The following is a 22,739-nucleotide window of genomic DNA, read 5'->3' as shown; positions in this document are numbered from 1 at the left end:
CAGTGTGGGGGGCAGACCATGGAATGCGGGGTGGAGGCAGGTGTGAGGAAGGATGACAGAAGGTGGTGTCTCTGGACCCCTTGCCTGAGATAGGGAGAGCCAGCTGGACAGGGAAGGCTACATGTTTAAGGGAAGTAGCCTGGGAACAGGGAGAGAGAGAAAATGCAGGAGTCTAAGTTAGGCTGAAAGGAATCACCTTCCTCAGTTCCCTTATTTTTATGTATCGGAAAATTTAAATCTAGTAGGGCCATGGGTCACAGCTAATGACGTGGCAGAGTCAGATCTAAAAGGTCTCCTGACCCAAGGTGCCTGGGTGGCTCAGCTGGTTGGGCGTCCGACTTCGGCTCTGGTCATGATCTCGCAGTCTGTGAGTTCGAGCCCTGTGTCGGGCTCTGTGCTGACAGCTCAGAGCCTGGAGCCTGCTTCTGATTCTGTCTCCCTCTCTCTCTGCTCCTCCCCTGTGTTCGTTCGTTCTCTCTCTCAAAAATTAATAGACATTAAAAATAAAAAAAACAAACAAACAAAAAAAAAAAAAAACAAAAAAAAAACTAAAGTGTCTCCTGACCCTAGCTCAGTGCCCATTCTATAGCACCTCACTTCCCAGATACCTGCTGAGCTATTGGCTTTTCTGTCTCTTAACTGCTCTACTGTAGTGCCTTGTTTGCAGTGGACTTCGGTCTCTTTGTTACACTGCAGCCAGAGAGAGCTTTCCCAAAAGATCACTGGTCAGTGCTACCCTCTGTTCTATGGGCTCTGGAGCCAGGCTGTCTGGGTGCAGATCCTGGCTTTGCCACTGACTAGCTCTGTGATCTTGTACTCTGAGGCTCTGTTTCCCTATCTGTAAAATGGGTTGTAATAACCAAGTGGTTATTGGGAGAATTAAGTGAATTTTCATATATGCTTTGCACCTTCTAAGTGCTCAGTAAATGTTAGCTGCTCTTACTTAAAAAAAAAAAAAAAAATCTTTAATAGCTTCACATTGCTTTCAGGATAAAGACCAAAATGTTCAAGGATTTTGTATGAGCTGGTCTTCCTTGCTTCCCACTCTGCCCTGCTTCACGGTGTATCCAATAGCTGTACTGGCTTTATATGAGTTCCCCCAGATATGTAGAAACTTCCTAACATGCTTTCCTACCCTCTGAATAACCCACTACCTCAAAGTTCCCTTCATAAAAGAAGTCTTTCCTAATTTCTGCTCTGGGGCTGTGATTCAGTCATGTGTTTCTGTTGTTTATTTCCTTTGGGATGCTCATCATCTTGTCATTAAGCTTTTAATTGTGGGGTTAATTGATTAGAGTTCACCTTCTATGCTAGATCATAAACTCCATGATCCATAAGAGGCTCTGTTTTTCTTCATTTTTGTGTTCCCAGCCCCAAGCACAGTATTTATTTGTTGCATATTTGGTGGTCAGTTAAGTATATAGGTAAGTGAAAGAACGAACCAGTCAATCTAGTTTTTTTTATTTTATTTTTTTTTAATGTTTACTTTTGAGAGAAAGAGCACGAATGGAGAGGGGGCAGAGAGAGGGAGACATAAAATCCAAAGCAGGCTGCAGGCTCTGAGCTGTCAACACAGCCCCATGCGGGGCTCGAACCCACAAACTGTGAGATCATGATCCGAGCTGAATTGGATGCTTAACCAACCGAGCCACCCAGGCACCCCATCCATCTATTTTCTTGACATTCAGGGACCTAATGTTTATTTTCTCTTCTTTTAAAGCACATGGAAATGATGAGTTAATAAATGTATCATCTTTATGATGGCACCTGCACATTTTTAGCCACAGATTTTTTAAATCCTGAATTGTCTTTATTCCTCTGACAGCCTGAGTACCTTCCCCTATAAAAAGGCAACATATATGATTTTGAAATACCCTGTATGAAGAGGAAGTTGATCTATTTCAAAAATGCTGAGCATAGGAACTGAATTGTCACCTGAAACCGGGAGACCTCCTTAATGATTTCATTGGGGTGACCTCCCGAGCCATCTGGCTGATGACAAGGCCCTATGGTGGGGATTCAGGGAGTCCTTTGCTCAGGACTGTGTAGCTTCCCCTAGTGCTATCATGGTGTCACCAGCCCGTTTCAGCCACAGAAGAGCCCGTAGTGAGGATGGACTTGAGCTGCTTATCTGAGATGATCCTTGGCCTTAAGGTCATTGGTTGTTGCTTTTAGACTGTGCTTCAAACCCAGACCACGGAGTTAAAGAAGCACAACCTTTATTTGCAGGTAGATAGCTGCAGTAAAAGGTGGAAGTCAGGAGCTTCTGATGGAATGCTGGTGAAAAATGAAAAGTGCGAAGGGAGAACGGAACTTAATAGGACACATGTGTTTCCTCCAGCACATGCACGTGCGTGCACACAGTTTAACTGCTTTGTTTGTAACCCATATGGTTAGCTAACGTGTAGCATAAAACCAACTTCTGACCTGCGGTATGCCATTACTTTCGACTCTAATATGGAATTCTTAAAACCTGTTTAACTGATAATACCTAAGAGTGAGGTTAGGTAGGGGGAAGTGATTTGTTTCCTCTGTTTTAGTTTAAAATCTTCATACAGAAGATACACTTATAACTTCAACTGGCATTTGATGCTGGTTTCCAGCATTAGCTGTTTTCATGCTTTCTCTGTGACTGTGAAGTATCTCTGCCCAGGGCTGGGCTTCAGGCTCAGTGAAGATAGGTGTTTGACCTATGGAATTGCTAGAAGTTCCCTTGACGGGCAAAGCATAGCAGAGGTCCTCAAACTGAGGGATTCTCGGTGAGCAGCACACCTGCACCCCCCTAGTTTCTCATGGAAAATGCCTGAAGTTATTGCCAATGGTCCTATGGGTGTCCGCGTGTATTTTGTACCCCCAGCTCTAGGTGCATCACCCTGCAACCCAAGCATGCTACCTGATAAGGTTGCAGAAGCCACCTCTGAGTGAACGAAGTCTCCTGGATCTCACACCCAGTTTCTGGGGCAGGTTGACTGTGCCCCTAGCACCATCTTTCTCTTCTGCCCAGACACTGTAATGTGCTACTATTGAGACCTCCCACGTTTGTAATCAGATCGCAACTGCATACTGTGTGGTATTTCTGTTTGAAGGACCTACCCTGGACTGTAATATGAGAAAACTATGTGTTGCCTAATATAGCTTCTACAAGTTTTTTTTTTTTTTAATTTTTAACCTTTGTTTATTTTTGAGGGAAAGACAAGAGTGTGAGCAGGGGAGGGGCAGAGAGAGAGGGAGACACAGAATCCGAAGCAGGCTCCAGGCTCTGAGCTGTCAGCACAGAGCCCAGCCCAATGCAGGGCTCGAACTCATGAACTGTGAGACCATGACCTGAGCCAAAGTCGGACGCTTAACTGACTGAGCCACCCAGGTGCCCCTACAACTTTTCAGAATACCTCTGAAATACTGATGTGGAATATTGATGGGAGTATGCCATTAAATTGTGGAATTTGGACCTCTCCTTTGTAGGATTCTTGGACTTCCCAAACTGTTGGTGTGGTGCTCAGTATATTCTCCACTAAACTGGGACTCAACTTGTAAAAGGTCTAGGAAGTTAAACGCAGGACAGTGTCAGCACAAGTGGACTCTCACTGCCATTTTGAACCTGTAGACTTTCATGGAGATGGTGTTGCCTCTTAAGCTTTCCTTAGCCTAAGACTCCTGCTATGAATTTCAGGGGATGTTGTCAGCTGCAGGAATGCTTCATAAGTTACCTTTTAGGTATTCTTCCTCCCACTGCCACATCTGAGAATGGATCACCTTCAAATACCAATACTGGCTCCACCAGATCCCCACACTGAAGCCTCCAATAAGGAGGATGTAGTACAGGTGCATCAGAGATAGACTGTATCTTAAGCCCATGTGTATTTCCACTTCCTTGATATTGCTGGTGTAAATGACCAGGATATTGTTGTGTATTGAAACAAACTCTGACCTGGGCATCCAGAGGTCAGGGATCTAGTCCTTGTTCGCTCGCTAACCAGCAGCTCCAGGGAGCCGACATTGGCCACCGTGCCTGGTGCTGGCATGAACAGAGATGGAAGCAGGATTCTGAGTTCGTCTTTCCTCACCTGCCACCTGAAGTTCTGTGGTTCTAACTTTCTCCTCTTCAGCCCAGAACTTGATCATGTAGACCGATTTTTCATGTATATACCCCCTAACAAAATAAGAAAACTGGACGACATTTGAGAGCTTATAATATGTTAGGCACTGTATTATATGCTTATGTGGACTCTCTCCTTCAATCCTTTCCCTGGTCCTCATCCTCTGTCAAGAATAAGGCTTAAAGGCTGTGGGCTCAGCAAGCATGGGGCTCAGGGCCCAGCACAGACCTCAGCTGGTACCTGGGTGCATGATGGAGACGCAAAGGAATGATCTGGGAAAGTCCATGGAGGATGCAGGGCTGGACCTTAAGAGATGGGCTTCTCAGGAGGAGCAGAGAGGAGAAACTCTAAATTCTAGGAAATTTGCATTAGTCCACACAGACACTCTGTACATGTTACTACTAATTCTTTCTTCTCACCCAGCCCCTGGCCACCACTAAACTACTTTCCATTCCCTGGACATTTCTTGTAAATGGAATCATGCACTAGAAAGTCTTTGTGTCTGGCTTCTTTCACTTGGCATGTTCTCAAGGTTTGTCCATGTCACGTGTACAAGGATTTCCCTCCTTTATGTTGTCGGATATTCTTCCATTGTACAGAACTTCCACGTTCTGTTCATTTATCAGCTGATCCATACTTATAGTGTTCCCACTCTGGCTGCAATGAATAATGTGGTTATGGACTTGGACGTTCAAGTGTTTGTGTGCATGTGTGTTGGCAGGTCTCTTGGGTATGCACTGGAAAGCTACTTTGAAAGAGTCAAAGTACCATAAAGTCCAAGAGATCTTGTGTTCATTGGTCTTCCTGTGTTTGTTTCTAGTTCCCACTAGTGGCTGATTTGTTTCATGATGACAAAGACTCTGTTCCTGCCACCACTGCATCTGGGAAGGGCTCGTCCTCAAAGATCAACATTCGCTCTGCCAGACCCCCTCTGAAAGTTTCCAACAAGGAACACAAGAAAACCGTGGGCCACCAGGTCAGCCTGTGGCAGGAAGCTGTGGGTCGGGGTGCGTGTGGCAGGTCCGGCCTCTCTGCAGATGAAGAAGGGCGGCAGAGTCCGAGGGAGGCCGAAGTGGCCTCAACATCCGCATCTTCGGCCACCCAGCTCAGTCCGTATGCGCCTTTTGAAGAAGGAAACTTGGGAAGCCCCCTCTAGAGGCAGTGGGCAGGAAAGAGGAAGGGAATGAGCATAGCCCCAGCAGTGCATGTAATACCTCTGGGAGGACCACACACCTGGTAGAAGAAGCGAGAGGGTCTAGAGTCAGCAGGCTGGAGAGTGAGGACTAAAGAAGCCTGGGGACTAGAAAACCGAGATGCTTTCTGTGGGGCCTTTGTGGGATTTTATGTCCAGTGTGATTTCCAAAAGAAGGGAGTTCCTGCCAAGCCCGAGCAGCCATTCACCTTTCTGTTGCAGGGGATTTGCCTGTTCTGGGCATTTCACTTTACTGTAACAACTTCCAGGATGTCCAGGCACCAGATCTTGGGGCTCCAGGGCCTCAAGTTGAGGAATAACCAGCCTCCAGTCACCATGATGACTTCTGTACTATTTCCTATTATTGACCCGCCTTTCATCTCCTTTGATCTCCATGCTGAGTTACACACGTTGGCAGGTGGGCTCTCCCTGTGTGGGTTGAAGAGCGCTCATGTCAATGTGGGAGGGGCTTAATTTTGGATCTACAGCAAGGCAGGAGTGTCAGCTAGAATCTGACCCTGAGTCTCTGTATTTGTCATCCTTGATTAATAATAACCGTGACCATAACAGTATCAACAACTACCATCACCAGTCTGTGAGCGTTTCTTTACGTTTATTACACATCTACAAAATGTTAAATAAATAAGCGGGCGCTGACTTGTGTCTCCCCAGTTCCGTACCTCCCTGCATCTGCTCATGGAGACCCTGAATGCCACGACCCCACACTACGTGCGCTGCATCAAGCCAAATGACGAGAAGCTCCCCTTCCAGTAAGTGCCTGCGTGGGCGGGGCCAGCTGCCTCTCGGTTAGAGTCAGGCCAGTGAAGCCTGGCCTCTTCCTTACAAGTTCAGGTGGAACTGACACGGGCGCAGCCTTGAGGGGGATCCTGCAGCAGGATGAATAGTTGCTCTTACACTTCACAGATGGTTTCCATGCTGAGTACGGTCCAACAGACATTTACCAAGTTCTACCTGTCTGCTATCTAGAAGGTTTCAACGAGATGAGAGGGTACGCTTCCCTAATCCCACGGAGTCTACGGTGGTGTTGAGGAATCAGAGAACCGCATAAGTGTGTCATTAAATGCAGAAATGCCTGTGTCTCATAGCAGACGTTCAGTTCCGAGGTGGGAAGATAGCTGGAGTGGTCAGAGGAGACTTCCTCCACTGGGGAGATGTGACCTCGAGTGACATGTCGAGTGATGAGATGTGAAGATTGTCCTATTTCTCACGTGCCTTCTACCACTGAAATTCCAGTTATTCATACCCACTCTCCTTCCTCCACCCCACTCCTTGGCCTTCTCTGGCCTAAATTCTACCCCTATCTTGGAAATTGTCTTCCAGCTTTACCCATGCCCACATGCTTGACCCCACCCGAATCCATATAGCAGGGACTGTTCAGGGTCTGTGTTCATCTCTGGTTTTTGCCAGGTTCCAGACCAGTATTTCTGAATGCCTGCTGCATTTTCTTGACTCACATCCAGCATGTCTGAAGTCAGACTCCTTGCCCCTCGAGAAATGGTCCCTCTTTGGTCTCTTTTGTAGTAAATGGCATAATTATTTCCTGACTGCTCATTTACCCACCACCAAACCTCAGAGTCCTTCTGGACCAGTGCTGTCCAATAGAACTTTTTGTGATACATGAAGCTGTTCTATAATCTGCATTGTCCAACATAGTAGCCACAAGTCTACCACACGTGGCAATTCTGTGCTTGGAATGTGGCTGGTATGACTGAGGAACTGAATTGTCATTTTAATTATATTCAAATGCCTGTAGCTGGCTGATGGCTACCATATTGGATAGCATAAACCTTGTCAAAGGCCCATAGAGTCTACTTGAAGTTTTCTTAGGTTGGTCTCCCTTTTCTCTTCTGTCACCTTGTTTTAGACTCTGTTTCTTGCCTGAAATACTCCCCTAAGCCTTGAGAACAGTCTGTCCCTTACCTCTGCAGCCTCTCATTCCATTGCCATGAGCCACCACACGAGTTACATCCTCTGCCCAGAAGAGGTATAATTCTAAATTTTTGAAGCACCTTATTCCTGGCTTTCTGACTTTCTTTTGGACCTAGCATAATTTCTTTCTGTGAAATAATTATTTCGGCAACTCTGTCAGAGTATCTGAACTACCCCCTGCTGCTCCTATTATTTCATAAAATTTGACCTATACTCAGATGGACCTTGTGCTGGAAAAGGTCAGGAAGACAGCCTTGAGTCAGCCTTCCTTGAAGCATGCCGATTGTTGACTCTTTTCCTTTCCTCCACATTTCCAAGAAGTGGTTAGGAATTCCCCCCTTGTGGCATCTGTGTACCAGCTGACTCCAGGAGAAGAGAGGCTATTAGAAAGGCAGCAAGCGTGGAAGACTTTGATTATGTGTAAAGGGCAGGAGCGGTGTGCAGGGCCCCCAGAGAGAGTCGAGGGTTGGGTACCAGCTCTGCCCTCAACCAGCTGCGACCTGGGGCCTGCCATGTGCTGTATTCCCTTGCTGGGCCTCCCCTCAGATGAGAGGAGATGCTGGGGGCTTTCAGAATAAAGTGTCTAGTCCTAATGGCCCATGTTTCTAAGACCTTCCGTTGCCTTCAGGACTGAAATCATCCTTGTAATAAAGTGGGGAGAATACTGAACCAGGTCAGAGCACTTGGATTCTAGATTCAAACTGAATTGTTTGGCTGCTCCAGGAGCTAGCCCTGTACTGTTGGCCTCACCTGCTAATTGTGGTTTAAAATGATCATCCTGATGAAAAAATTCAAGGAGATAATGTAGATTATTTGTGAGAAGTATAACAAATTTTGATGAGTAGAACCTATAACATCGTCTAAAATAAATATACGATGTTACTGACATTCTTCTAGAAGGAGAGTTCTGTAGGCCTCCTCCCATCGCCTCCAACTGCTTTCTCAACCTTAGGACCCTTGACATTTTGGGCCAGGTAATGCCCTGTTATGGGGGGCTGTCTTATGCATTGTAGTATGCTAGCAGCATCCCCATCATTGTGACAACTAAAAATGCTTTAAGATGTTGCCAGGTGTTTCTTGGAGGACAAAATGACAACCCAGTGGAGGACGGCTGTCCTAGACTAAATGCTTTTGATAGCATCTCTTGTAGAAAAGTCTTTTTTCCTCTGCTGTTTCTTTTATTAAAAAAAACATTCATCATACCCACTATTCACTGGACACTGGGCTAGGACAAGTGAAATGACAGACCTGCCCCTCATCCTTCAGGAACTGCCAGTCACAGATCAGTGTGGAAGTGCTACAGGAGCAGAGAAGCGAGAAGGTGGTTAAGTGCCCAGGGAGGAGGTGGCCCGGGGGAGTGTGATAAATCTGGGGTCACTGGTGGGAGGAGCTGGCCAGTTTCCTGCGGGCCGGTGCCCTGCTCTCAGCAGTGGACATTCCTGAGCGTCCCGGGGTCCTCAGGTATGACTCAGCACACTGCAGAGCCTGAAGAATGGGTGGGAGCTGGCGGTCTGTGCAAAAATCAGTAGTGGCGCATGACTGCTGAGGGGGAGCTGGGTTCTAAGCTTCCGGTTCTGCTGAACCTGCACGTTCATTGGGAGGAGAAAGTATAACCCTGCATTTCAGCAGGTTTGACCCTATATTTCTTTGGTGATTTTGCAGTCCGGAGTTAAGTGTCTCTTGTCCTCACTGTGGTCCTCCAAAATTTACTAGGTGGGAGGGCTGATTTTCCACTCACCGTCACCTCGTAACACAGGTAGCAAGGCTCGTGAAGGGATGCCATTGACAGTGAGCCTTCTTTACTCTTGAAGAGATGAGATAAAATACAGAAGGCTGGGGCATGTGAACAAGGAAAGAGGATGGCAGAATCTTTTTGGTATAGTGTCTGCTTGTTTCCTTTTAATAGGGTTGTTCTTTTCTGTCGCTTAGTCATTGCAACAAACCAGTGAATGACAGTGGGACAGGTATCCTCCACTTCTGTTGGAGAAGTGAGGCAAAGCTACAGAGAGATTGTGTATTGCCTGGACGGGCACTAGCTGTTGGCGGCCCGTACCAGGTTTTCTGGTTTGCCCTTGCTCTTTTTCCCCATCCCGTGGGGAAGAGAATGGTGCCAGCTCTGGAGGGAAGTGGGAAGACCTTTGTCTACCCACCATGGCCACAAAGGACGAGCGGTCACCGGTGCTTGCTACGTGTGCTGCCCATCCCCCCACACACTGCAGAGGGAAGCAGACTCTGGCCTGGAGATCAGGGGTGCAGAGGCAGAGGTCTGCAGCCCACAGAACACCTTCCCCAAGGCTCAAGCCCATCCACCGTGCTTTCATAACTCGGCCCAGCCGGCCACCCGGCAGACGAGAGAAGCAGACCTGTAAACAGCAGAGCCCATGTTGCTGCTTAGACTCCTCACTACCGCCCCGTGTTGGTTAAGGTTTTTCTTGGGTCCCGGAACTGTGGTGCATCCTGGTGACACCTGAGACAAACTACAAAGGGGATAACCTAGTGAAAGGCTCTGCACTTAGGTTTCCTTTTGTTTTCTTTCATCCTATAAGCTCTTCCACAGAGGAGCTTTTTGCCGACTTTAAAAAAAAAAAAAAAAAAAAGAAATTAACTCCTGCAAAGTAACAGTCTTGTTGTTCAGGACTGTGCAGACTCGAATGCCCATTTGTCCGGTACATACTCAAGTGCCAGGGGCACCTTGGGGCTGGAGGAATCAGGCAGACTTTATGGAGGAGCTGGCTGTCAAAAGTGGCAGGACTTGGGCAGATTTTGAGGGGAGGCAGGAGGAGGCTGTGGGTGACTCCCAGACACCGAGCCCCAGGGCTGACCTGGAACACAGAGTTCCTGGACTCCAGGTCGGCTCACGGTCTTCAGTCACTCAGAAGGTGCCTGCTGACCCAGGCCGCCTACCTCAATAGACTTGTGGGTTCTTGGTGTAAGAGACCAGCCAGCGCTAGGACCTGAGCGGTTCATACAAATAGATCTGAGGGAAGAAGTCTCCCGTGGAGAGCTCTGAATCTGGGTGTGGCAGATTCCAGCCCTGATCCATCCTGCAGAGCTCCAGAAGCTTCTGGGAAGAGAACACCCAGGCTTATCTGGAGGTGGCAGACAAGAGTAGCACGAGGAAGTCCCCCGGGGTCCTAGAGATGAAGATGCTTCCTGTTTCTCTGCCAGGGCAGACAGGTTGCCCAACAGCTTGGCCAAGGTGTGTGCTAAAGCCAGTGTGATCCCGGGAGCTGGGCCTCAGCCCTGCCCACCCACTTCCCAGAGTGGAAGGAGAGCAAGACGCATGGCCCTTGGCTCTAGCTGAGCTGAGGAACAGCCAGAAAGAAAGGGAGCATTTACTTCCCATCCCTCCTCACAGAGTGGGACAAGGGTCTTAGCAAACTACAAGTGGGGATTAATTCCAGTTCAGCTTAGTACTTCCCCCATGAAGATGCCCTGATGACCTCAGCTGACGCTGACCACTTTCCCCCTGGACTCTTCCAGCACTTTTACTATGGTTATCACATGCTGCTTTGTACGCTGCTTCTGTACAGCTCTCCTCCGGTGTGGACACTCTTCACCCAGACCGCGTCTGACTGCCGATTCTACAACATCCTGCTCAACTTAGGTGTTGGAATAAATACTGGTTTTTCAGTGTTAAACAGCATTGTACAGGCATATGAGCTGTTGAAGATGTGGCTCGCATCTCTGAAGACAGATGGGAATATAGATTTCTTTTTCGTAATGAGGCAGCTGTCATGAGAGCAGCTAGCGATGCCTGTGTCCTAAAGTTGTGCCAGGTGGTGGTCTAACCACTTTCATGGGTCTTTATGTTTAATCTTCACACTAACCCTGAAGAAGGGATACTATTATTATCCCCATTTTATAGGTGAGGATATTGAGGTGACGTTGCTTTCTCCAAATTACACATGCAACTTGTCAGGGACATGTCACAATTCACATCCAGGTCTGCCTGGCCTGAAACTTCCCCTTTTAACTCCTGAGCCAAATACTGCTTGTGGTGGCAAGTGTCTATGATTTGGCTTTTGAATGAACACAGGTGCCCCCATGGATGGAAATAATAAGGGAAGGCTTAGAGAGGAGGCAGGAATGGGTCTTGGAGGGTACACAGAATTCAGGTATGCAAAGAAGAGATGTATCCCAGGTAAGAACAAGAACTTGCATAGAACTTAGGTACTGAAATCATTCATGCACCTGCCAGTCAGTGTCTTTTAGTCTGTGCTTCACCCCTGACCTTGAGATTAAAGTGCATGATGGTCTGTCTCCCGGTGCAGGAAGAAGTCATCTTTCCCTCTCTCCTGTTCCATTTCTTTGCCAGCATGGCCATTTATGGAATGTCTTACTGTTTTGCAGCTTTGACCCAAAGAGAGCAGTGCAGCAGCTCAGAGCGTGTGGGGTGTTGGAGACCATCCGAATCAGTGCAGCCGGCTACCCATCCAGGTAATGTGCCCACCAGCCATGTCCTGGTGGGGCAGCCAGAGTTTGGTGCCCTAGGAAACCTGTTTATGTGCTGTCAGCCAGAGACTGATCCTCTGTAATGTTCCCAAACACTGAGGGTCCAAGCAGGATACTGACAGAAGAATATCATTTTGGCCTGAGAAGTATGGAAGTCAACAGCAGTGTCCTCTTGGGCAGCTTTTCACGTTTAAGGCTGGCGTTGGTCTGGGCATTGAGCTAGCTAGAGTTGCAAAGGGGATTTCTGTTCCCTTTACTTTTTGGTTCTTATTGTGATAAAAAGCACTGTTTATTGTCCTCATCATTTTGAAACGTATAGTTCAGTGGTGGTAAGTACGTACATTCCTCTTTATGCAGCCATCTCCAGAAATGTTTTCATCTTGCAAAACTGAAACTCTGTCCCCATTTGCTCCACCCCCCAGCGGCTGGCAGCCACCACTCAACTTTGTCTCTGTTTTTGATGAGTCTCTGTCTTCATAAGTGGAGTCCTACAGCGGTGGTTGACTGGCTCATCTCACTTAGTCTAATGTCTTTAAGGTTCACCTCGGTAGATGTGTCAGAATTTCCTCCCTTTTTATGGCTGAATAGCACTCCACTGTATGTATAGGACATATTTTGTCCATCCATTTGTCAATGGATGCCTTTACCTTTTAAAATAGAGTCAAATCTATGATGGAGGGTATAATTTTCAATTTAAAAAAACACTATCAAGATCTAATTTGCATTGTGAATAAGTGAGCCACCTAGTGTCTCTCGAAGCTCCGTCAAGACTGGATCCTTCCTAGATGCTTGCCTGCAGTAGGAGTGGGGTGTGGATGGTGGCCAGCTAGCTTTCATGGGGTCATACTGTGTCCCAGTGTCACCGAGGCCAGATATCTCCTGCCGTGACTTGGAGCTGAGCTGGGCAGGGATGCTACCAGTGTAGCATCCCAGAGCCCGTGGTGGTTTCCACAGGGACCCCCTGTCCAAAGAAGTTCCATATGTGCCAGGCGGTGGAGGGAGACAGAGGAAGCCGGAAATGGGAGGAGGACATGTCTCCAGGCCTCCCCTCCTCCCTGCCGTCTCCAGCCAGCCCTTGGCCACTACAGTTAAGGAACCACTTCGTATGCAGCAGTGTTATATACCAAGAAGCAACTTGACCGTGAGCAGTTCCCAAAAGTTAGACCCGGGAATCAAGTTAGTGGTGAAATTAGGAGTTTGCATTTGACCCGGAAAGTACAAGGAACTGTCACTAATCTGCAACCTCCAGGCAGCTTTTCCAAACCCAGCAGGTTCGAGCATTGTTCAGAGCGGTCTACTCTGGCCAGGGCAGAAGCCTGTTAGTATTTTCTTTGACCCACATCTCTTCTGCTTAGAAGAAAGACTGGGAGGACCCTGGGGTTCCATCTCCTTTTTCAGCCCCAGGGGCTGAGCGCGAACTGCTGGCAACTCCATGATCAATGAGGTGAGCCCTGCTTGCCCTTCTCAGGTGCAGGCTGTGTCTGCCCTGCAGTGCCCAGCATCAGTCTTTTGATTGAGAGAATGGGGCTCAAGCCACCGGCGTAGTAGTTCAGTCTCGAGTTCAAGGAACTGTAGTCTAGCCAGTTGGATCCACATACAATGGCTGCCCTAAGCACATGGTTCCTACAACTTAGGAATGTGGCAAGGACCTGAAGGAGCTGCCCGGCCATGGCTTTTCAAAGCAGGCTCCCCAGGCAGCCAGGCCCCACTCCTACTCCATTGGACTCCCCAAAAGTCTTTAGTCTGCTGCCCTCAGTGTTTCTCAGAACTGCTTCACAGCCCACTAGTGGCTCAGGAAATCAGTATGACGGGTCATGACCAGCATCTTGTTTATTTAATGAAATAACCAGGGATGGAAAATGGCAATTTGTGGTAGAAAGGATATTACAGTCTGACCTTACTTGAGCTTTATATATAGACCCAGGTGCGTCATGATTTAAAAGGCACTTTTGCTGAGGAGGCTCGCAGAAAGAAGTGAGCTCGCTCAGGGTCGCCATTTGCTGTGGTTGAATGAAGATTAGACACACCCCTTCCTCTGCCTGGCTATGTGGTGATTGCCAAGCATCTTCCTGCTCACGTTAGAGTGTTGCCATCCAAACTGGTTCAACAGGAGTGAAGAGTAGAGTAGGGTTCTATGCCTGCCTGCCGGGGGCTGGGCCCAGACCTGAGGCTTGGCATAAAACTGCACCCTGCCTGCTCCAGCTTGTAAATAGAAGTCCAGATTGTAGAATTGAACCCTGGGCCATAGCCAGAGGAGGCTGGTGGTTGAAGCCTTGGCCTTGGTGGAGTCAGGCCTGGCTTCCATTGTCTGCTCCCATGCTCCTCGGCTAGGTAACCTCAAGCGAGGAAATTAATCTCTGAGCCTGCGTTCCCGGATCACTAAGTAGTTACATCATAGACATGTGTAATGAATGACATAATGCCTCTAAAGTCCTCCACACAGTGCTGGGCACTTAAGCATTTAATAACATGTTTATCACTCATTTAGATATGAGTAAGAAACTACATGCTCATGGGTGCAATTATCTGGGTAAAACAGGCCTGTACCAGAAATATTTAGCTTTGTCTTTGTGAAACCCTGAAGCATCTGGTCACCTCAAAAGATCATTGCAAAGTCCTTTAAGGAATTGAAAAGGTCAGTCCAAGAATTATCTGAAGTCTGTCAAAACTGGAGCTGAGTTGTCCCCTGTTAAACTGTTGAGGGTCCTTGTACAAGAAACTTAGGGATCATGGGTCCTCACGGCCACACCTGTGCTGTGCAGCACAGAGCCCTCCAGGTGAACCCAGAAGCCCAGGTGCTCATCTTTGTCTATAACATGACGGTGCTACTGATGGTGAGCTTGTCTGGGAGGCGTGAACGTTTGGGACCTTGCCAAGCCCGGGGAGACGGAACCAGGGAAGCGTGTGAAAATGAGCTATTGTAGGGCAAGTGGGACTAGGGGGATCTGTCTCTGTATGTAAGGAGCCACGTGTTTTTGCTAAGAACTTTCTCACAGCGAGTTGTTTGCTATCAGAACAAGTGCTCTGCGGGGGGCGTGGACCTCTCTTCTTGGAGAACGTCAAGGAGAAGCTACAAGTCTGGGTCTGATGTGGTTAGCTCTAGACAGCGCTCCAGGCACAGGTCCCGCGCGTCTCTGCCACCTCAGATTCACCCGCCGTACTTGCTTGCAGCCTCGCTGGGAAATCAGAGCGACAGGGTGTGCCACCCACACTCCCGATTTTGCTGCCGAAGCACAGAATCATCTGTTCTAGGAGGTGGAAGAGGAAGTGGGGAGAGGACTTGACTCCCGTGGTCTCACATGAGCTGCTGTAGAAAATGTTTTCTTGCCTTCATGCCACCCTTCCTTGTTAATCTGGCCACCTGTTCTGTGTCCTATCCCCTGTTGAGCATCTAGCTCTGTGCCAATGGCTGGGAGGGGATTAAGGATCTAAGTCCCGGCCTCTGCCTGTCAGGAGCTCACGGTCTGGGAGAAGTGATAAAAACCTAAAACAGCAACATAGAATTAGGTGCAAGTTGGAGAAGAAATGTGGCTTTGTGGAGGAGGTGAGGTTTGAGGTGGGCCTTGAAGGGTGAGGAGGCTTTGCACTGGGGGGGGGGGGGGGGTTGGTGGGGAGAGTGGGAGAATCCTGCCAGCCTGGAAGCAGGGCGGTGTCCAGGCACGGAAGGGACGATAATGTCCCCTGCGCAGTGATCAGGGAAGAGGCTTTCTCTGCCCGTCAGTCCTCAATCCGTTCTTCCTGTTCAATCTTGCATTCTTAGCATGCCAGCCAGGCTTTTCTCCTCATCCAGACAACCTCTTTCTTGGCAGCTGAGAGAGCACATTGCCTCCAAGTCTTGAGACCCATATGGAAAACGGCTTCTCCTGCTGTTCGTTCCACCTGGCTGCAATCAGAGTTGCCTCGAAGTTGAGATGCCCGCAGACTTGCCTCTTAGGGGGCAGCTGATGGGTGTCTTTCCCTGCCTCTCTAATGGATCCACACCTCTTTCTAGGAGGTGATCGCAAGGGGCATCTGTACCTTTCCATAATTGCAAGTATTGTGGAAAGCTTAGGGAAGGAAGGAAAGACTGGGATTTTCCGGTATCACAAAAAATGTTACTTAACGCTGTGATGTAAACATTTGGGCTTAGATCCAGAATGCTGCCTTACCTTTGCTGTCTTAGCAGATTTTGCTGAAGGCTCAGAGGATTCCCTCCCCGAACTGCCATTTGAAATATTACCTTTTGGAAAGAGGCACCGTAGTTTTATGGCACTTTTGTTAGTGTTGAGGTAGAGCTGAATCATGCATCTACTCCATTTAGATCTGAATCCCCTTTCCCCAGCCATAGGGCCCAGGGTGGGGGGGGAGCAGTGGTTTGGGCTGGGGAGAGGGCTGTGGGGCAAAGCTACCACACCTGCAGTCTCCTGACTCCGCCCCTTGCCTCCCTGTTCTGCCCCTGCCAATCATGGCAACCATTTGGAGTGACCTCAGGGCTTAAAAAAAAAAAAACAAAACAAAAAACAAAAAACCTCCCTTCCTGCTTCATCCAGGAGAGAGGTGCATCTGCTGTGTCTGGGGATCAAGTGAGGTGTTACTGCTCATGCGTGCCCATGAAGGGGCACGCTTTTGAAGGAAGTACCAGGGACTCGCGTGTGTTACCTCAGAATGTAGAGCTGAGCAGTCATGTTGTTACCTTGACCTGGGGAGTCCTTCCTGAGCCCAGAGGGACCTGAGTGGATTGGGAGTCATCCCCAAAAGAACTCACCTCCTTGGTGTTAAGACTCAACACAGCAAAGTGATTTCACTTGGTTTAGCTCATCAGGTGACCAGAACTTTGCCCAGCTGTTTTCCGCAGGAAACTTCCCTGCCTTCTTTGATGAGGGGAGTTAGGACTTAGAACGTTTTCCTGTGTGTCTCCAACTTCAATGGCCAAAGGGCACATGCCACTTTGCAGAGAGGAAAATGCCAAAGAGGAAGACTGTGCATGGCCCAGGGTCACAGGGACTCGTGATAAAATGCCCAGAGGGCACTTCCCTGGGAGCCCATGCAGAGGGCAGCCCTTTCCTACTGATGCCCTGGGCATAGGACGCTTGGCCCTATTCTGAAACAAACACGTGTCCTATGCCCCCAAAGCCCCGCGAGCCTGGACACCAAGTTGGCAGGCCAGTGGCGGCTCTCTGGGGCGCCCTCACCCCACCCTCGGGCACTAGTATACTTGTCTATTTTTATCTCTGAGAATTATGGCTCTCTGGGAGTCTGACTTAAAATACATCATTCAATTTGAAATGTACTGCCGTGGCAAAGAAATATGTCTGTTACATACACAAAGCACTGTGATAAATGCCCTGTCTGGACGAGAGGCTTGGCCACCATCCCCGGGCTCCTGTGCCGTCCTCTGGCTCCCTCTGTGGGGTTTAGAGCAGTGGTGTGTCCCACGGGATTTGTGAAGCAAGTTCCATTTAACCACAACATGTGTGTTGGAGGGGGGAGGGTACTTGAATACACAATGTTTATATTTAAAAAACATAACTCCTAAGTCTTCCATTCATTTCCTGTTCACCTTAGAAGAACTCACTGATGCTTTCTGAGAAGACTTCACTTGCCAGCCTCTGTCCCCTCAGCCCCGTGTGGATGAAACCGCACAGGACCTTGGAAGTAGGCGGAGTCTGGAGAAGTTGCTTTGTTCACCTTTCCATTTAATCACGATTACACAGCCACGTGGTTACCTGCCTTGCTGTTAAAAGTCCCACCAAGGGCTCAGTCGGTTAAGCGTCTAACTCTTGATTTCGGCTCAGGTCATGATCCCAGGGTGGGGAGATGGAACCCCATGTCAGGCTCCACGCTGGGTTTGGAGCCTGCTTGAGATTCTCTGCCCCTCCCTTGCTTACACACGCATGTGCGTGCATGCGTGTGCTCTCTCTCAAAACAAAAATTTTAAAGCCCACTAAGAACGAACTTATTTCAGACTGAAACAGTTCTTCGTCCCAAGATCTTGTAGCCTTTAATTCTGGTGCTTTTGCCTGAGAGCTGTGCTCCCTTCCTTGGACCACACACAATCTGTCACATGGTTCTCAACCGGGACTGCACATCACAGCCACAGGGAAGCTTGTTTGTGAATGCTCTCTGCCTCGAAACTCTCCCTTGGAGGCAAGTGTTGGTCACTGGTCAGCTGCGGATGCTGGGTTGTATCTGGGCAGTGCTGGGACCAAATACATTTTCCATTCCTCATTTTGTATCTTGGCTGCAGCTCAGAGCCAAAGGGGAAGAATTAAGTCTCGGCCTGTGTTCCCCTGGGAGGCCCAGGACAGAGGGTGGGGATAAGGGGAAAGCAAATCCAGGCTGTCGGTGGTATGAGTGGGGGGTGAACACCCTGCTACTTTGGCACTCAGAGCCTTCCACGAATACCTGTGCTGAAATGATGACAAATGCCATGTGTTATGTATTACTTTACAAAGCGCCCCCCCCAACAAACCTCATCTCATTTGTTCATCACGTTGACTTTTTAAAATTGAGATGTAATTTATGTACAAGAAAAAAAAATCCTTCAGTGGTTTTCATTATATTCCCAGAATTGTACAACTGTCACTACTAATTGTGGATGTTTTCTCACCCCAGGGAGAAACCCTGTTCCCACTGGTGGTCACTACCTCTTCCCCCTCCTCCCCCTCCTCCTAGCTCTGGCGACCACTTACTTTTCCTTTCTATAAATTTGCCTACTGTGGACATTTCATACAAATGGAAGCATATAAGTGGCCTTTTGTGTTATCCAGGTTTTAACATGTACCAGAACTTTATTCTTCTATGTTGCCTAATACTGTCATATCGTAAGGATACCCTATGTTTTATCCACTCATCGGTCAATGGACATTTGGGTTATTCCTGCTGCTTGGCAAGTGTGAATAATACTGTTGTGAACATCCACGTATGTATTTTTATGTGAACGTATATATTTATTTCTCTTGATTATATACTTAGGAGTGGGATTGCTGGCTCACATGGCAACTCGGTTTACCCTGTTGAGGAGCTGCCAGACCATTTTCCACAGTGGTTGCACCATTTTACACTTCCACCAGCAATGGATGTGGCTTCCTGTTTCTATGCATTCTTGCCAACACTTATTGTTTGTTTTACTATGGCCATCCTAGGGGGTGTCAGGTGGTATCCCACTATGATTTTGATTGTATTTCCCTGATGATTACTGATGTTGAACGTCTTTTCACGTGCTTATTGGCCATTTGTATATCCTCTTTGGAGAAATGCGTTCAGATTTTTTGCCCATGTTTTAATTGGGTCGTTTGTCTCTTTGGTGCTGTAGGAGTCCTTTATATTTTCTAGATGCTAGATGTTTGTCAGATTAGACTTGCAAATAGGTTCCCCATTTTCGCCCTATGGTAACCTGACATGCCATCTTCCGGGGTTCTTTCTGGTGGCCTGCTGTTGGAGAGAGCGTGTGACAGAGAGCCTCCTACCCTGGTGGTCTTGGAGGGACTCTTAGAGTTGGTCTAATCCAGCCAGGCTTGCTTGAGGGAATCTATCCAAGAGAAGGGAAGTGCAAAGTGCTTCCACTTTGACGGATCCGCTCCATCTGTTCACATTCATCCGTGGAGGGCTTCACAAGGAGACATGTTCTCTAGAATGTCCCACATGTAGATGGTTGAATCTAGTATCTAGACGAGAACTCAGGCAACCAAAACATTGCCCTACTGTGTTTGCTCTGCCATTCACAGCAGTTGTGTTTACCGTGTGCTGTCTTGAGCCTTGGAGCTAGTTACCAGGAAGTGTCTGTCCAGCCTCGCCTCTGCCTCTGATCTCCCCTTTCTTACCAGGAGCAATCACACCCCCAGTTGTGACTACTTTCCCAGATCTACACATCTCCCTAGCAGGCCAGGGACACACAGGGGATGTCCTTGATGTCCAGGACATTCAGCCAGGCCCCTTGCCTGTGAGTCCAAATCCGGGGAGAGCTGGGATGAATGTGACTTCTGTCCCTGAGGCCACTATGACTCTGTTTAACCCAGGGTTGAGGCCACTATTGGGGCCTGGTAATAGACTAAGGATGGAAGCTCTTCTACCAGCAATAATGTGAAATGGAAGAGCAGCCGGGCTCGGGATTGGCTTAAAGGGTACATCCAGACCCATGAGCCACACAGCCATGCTGTGAGTGGGGGAGGACCTGTCCAGGGCCACCTGAAGAGGGCAGAAAGAGCAGGAATGGAAGCAGTGGACTCACACTGTACAGGCAGATGGTAGGCAGGGATGGTTCTCAAGATGGTGGTCTTCTAGACCAGAAGTATGTTCTAGAATAAAGATTTTGTAAAAGGGAACATTTTTGCATATTTCAGCAAATGGAGCAGCAGGTGATGGTCTGAAGATGTTTTGTGTCCATTTGAGCCCAAAAGGATTGTCCTGCCCCAAAGCCAATAGTGCCCTTTGGGAGAAATGCTAGTAAAGAGAAAAGATTTAATGTTGGGATTCCAACCATTTTATTGGTCAGGAAAATACTTATTCTTTTAAAATGTAAGTGTGTATGAAGATACCGTGAAAGGTGCAAAGAAGTTTAAAAATGTATCCTTACCCAGCCAAGGGTGTCCAGAGTCTAGCAGAGAAGCTAACATATGTATAAAAACTATCTTGTGGAGAAGGCATAAAGCTCTGTATCCCACATCTCCGTGAAAACGCTGAGGGAGGGAGATTCCATGGTGGTAGAGTACCTCAAGTGGAAATCCTGGACACCCTGTGGTCCTGTAGAGGGTCTTCCTAATTTTTACATGACCACAAAAAACCTCCATCCAGATGTTCCTACCAAATCAGGAAGTTCTGTTAAGAAACGCTACTTTTGGAAAACTAATCACGTATTCTGTTTAGCTTCGCTTGGAAAGTTTTCCTTCTACAAGTGAGGGAGCCTTTCATGCAAAGACTTTAAGAGCGCAGAGTTGCACGGAAAAGGGAATCCACAATTGATTCTGGGTCCTTGGCTGAAGGACACTTGTATGTGCCCAGACCCCATGGTGGCCACGTTCCGCTTTGGTAGCTCATGAGGGAGTACCTGCCCAAGCCCTTCTCAGCGGATGGTCTGTCTGCTGCAGGCACACTCCTCCCCCATCAGTGTCACCCCGGTGCCAGTATCCAGTGAAGCCTTTGTAAGAAAAGGGGGAGAGCATTAGGTGGGAAGGGAGAGACCTTAGATTTTTGGGAAGCTTTCTAAGCAGTCCACGTGCATGAACTCCTTGGCCACCAAAGTGTGGGAGGTACTTTGCAAGGCACTTGATGTCCTCTCCAGTTTGGAGACATCCATGTGGGATGAATCCAGGATGTGACTTGCCTAAGGTCACATCCCGTCCGTGTCAGAGCAGGCTTCTTGGCTTCTGTACTCCCAGCTCGTTCCGTACTGGCCTTGGTGTCTTTGCAGTCACATCTGCCTACCATCTTGTCATTTCCTTGAGCCTGTAACCTCCCTGAGTTATGGAACTGTCAGCAGTTAAGAGATCTTCAAATTAGAACCGCTTGAGGTTTTTAGCCTAGCTAAATGCTGCTCTGATTATTCCCCCAGAGAAATTGCAAACTCGTAGGGAGAGAGAAGACGAGTGAGTACACAAATAACTGTATTGCAGGATGGGGGAGGTGCCCGCAGAAAGTCACACACAAGGTGCTGAGTTGGCTTCAAAGGAGAGCCCACATCTCCCTGTGGACAGGAACAGATGCGTGACGAGGCACATGTTGATGGGCGGGCAGAGGAAGAAGACGACTTAAGACTTCACAAAGCCCTTTTTCTGTGTGTACATCATTCTGTTTGCATCTTGCCCAACATGGAAGTATCAGAGAGTGAGGCCTGTTTTTAAAACTTGGGGGTTGGGGCAGAAAGAGCTCAGAAGTCCGGTAACATTTGCATGTGTCAAAAACGCACATCTGATTTGTGGCTTATCAGCTCCAGCTCTGGTCCTAGGCCTCCAGAATTGAGATCGGTCAGACCTCAGAAGTTTTCTTGACGTTTATGGTACATGACTGGAATAATTGAAGCAGTATTTAGCTAGATAGATAGCCTTACATGTTTCCATGTTTAAAGCCACCTGTTCTAGGGGCTCCTGGGTGGCTCAGACCATTGAGCGTCTGATTTCAGCTTAGGTCATGATCTAGCGGTTCGTGAATTCAAGCCCCACATCGGGCTCACTGCTGTCGGCACGGAGCCTGCTTCAGATCCTCTGTCCTGCTCTCTCTGCCCCTCCCCTGCTTGTGCTCTCTCTCCAAAATAAAAACTGCCTGTTTGAGATGGCCTGGGAGTCGGTGGGCTTGGTTCACAGCCCCTCTGCAGCTGGAGGGGCAGGAAACAACTTGAGCTCAGTCAGTGAAGGGCATAAGGGCAGCAGGAACCTTTCCCCAGACCTACAAGAGGTCTCGGGCTCCTAGCACCTCTCTGCTCTCCCACCGAAGGAAGGGGGGGGAATGATAATGGGAATGGGAGCTTTGCAGGAGACTATGAAGACGTTCTGGAACTCCATATTGGGTATGGTTGCACAACTCTGCAAATATACTAAAATCTATTGTCCACTTAAAAATTTTATGGTATGTCAGTTATCTCAATAAAAGTTATAAAAAGCAGAACTTCTAAACAGCATTTTTACACTGTAAAAAATATAAAGGGGAGAATGCTTTTTGTTACTTGCTCTTAGGCTGACACCCTCTCTGATACCCGTAGCTTTGTTAGACACCTGCCACCGAACCAAGGAAGGTGACGGACGTGGTGGAGAGGCAGGGAGCTTGGTCTCCATTTCCCTTTGCCTCCCAGGGTGCTGAGGACCATGGCCTGGGAGGGAGAGGGGGATCCGAAGGAGGCCCACGCTGGCGGATGGTTGTGGAGCGCAAGGAGGAGCTCCAAAAGGACCAGACTGCCAAGCGTGCCCTGCTCACCACCCAGCGGGAGTTCCTAATATTCCACTGCGCTCCGTTCTTCTCATGAAACTTCTGGAGGACCCCATTTAAAGGCAAATGTGCTTCAGGAGAAAGGGGTACAATCCATTTACTCCTCAATAATACTTCTTGAAAAATTTTTATTTGGTAAATATCTTTTA

The 22,739-nt window shown here is 48.2% G+C and overlaps 1 protein-coding gene across 3 annotated transcripts in view; it reads left to right on the top strand.

Annotated features, from left to right (window-relative positions):
* The window catches only part of MYO5B (myosin VB), a 338,275-nt gene that overhangs the window by 242,678 nt on the left and 72,858 nt on the right, over window positions 1-22,739 (top strand). For all 3 annotated transcript variants that reach the window (XM_042961933.1, XM_042961932.1, XM_042961931.1), the window contains 3 exons: window positions 4,918-5,073; window positions 5,962-6,059; window positions 11,593-11,679. In XM_042961933.1, coding sequence (XP_042817867.1) covers window positions 4,918-5,073; window positions 5,962-6,059; window positions 11,593-11,679 — 341 coding nt within the window. The remainder of the gene's footprint in view (window positions 1-4,917; window positions 5,074-5,961; window positions 6,060-11,592; window positions 11,680-22,739) is intronic.

The sequence above is a fragment of the Panthera tigris genome, chromosome D3 (genome assembly GCF_018350195.1).
Source record: "Panthera tigris isolate Pti1 chromosome D3, P.tigris_Pti1_mat1.1, whole genome shotgun sequence".
Classification (NCBI taxonomy): Eukaryota; Metazoa; Chordata; class Mammalia; order Carnivora; family Felidae; genus Panthera; species Panthera tigris.
Note: the sequence above shows the minus strand (reverse complement) of the source record. Positions and strands in the feature narration are given on the sequence as shown.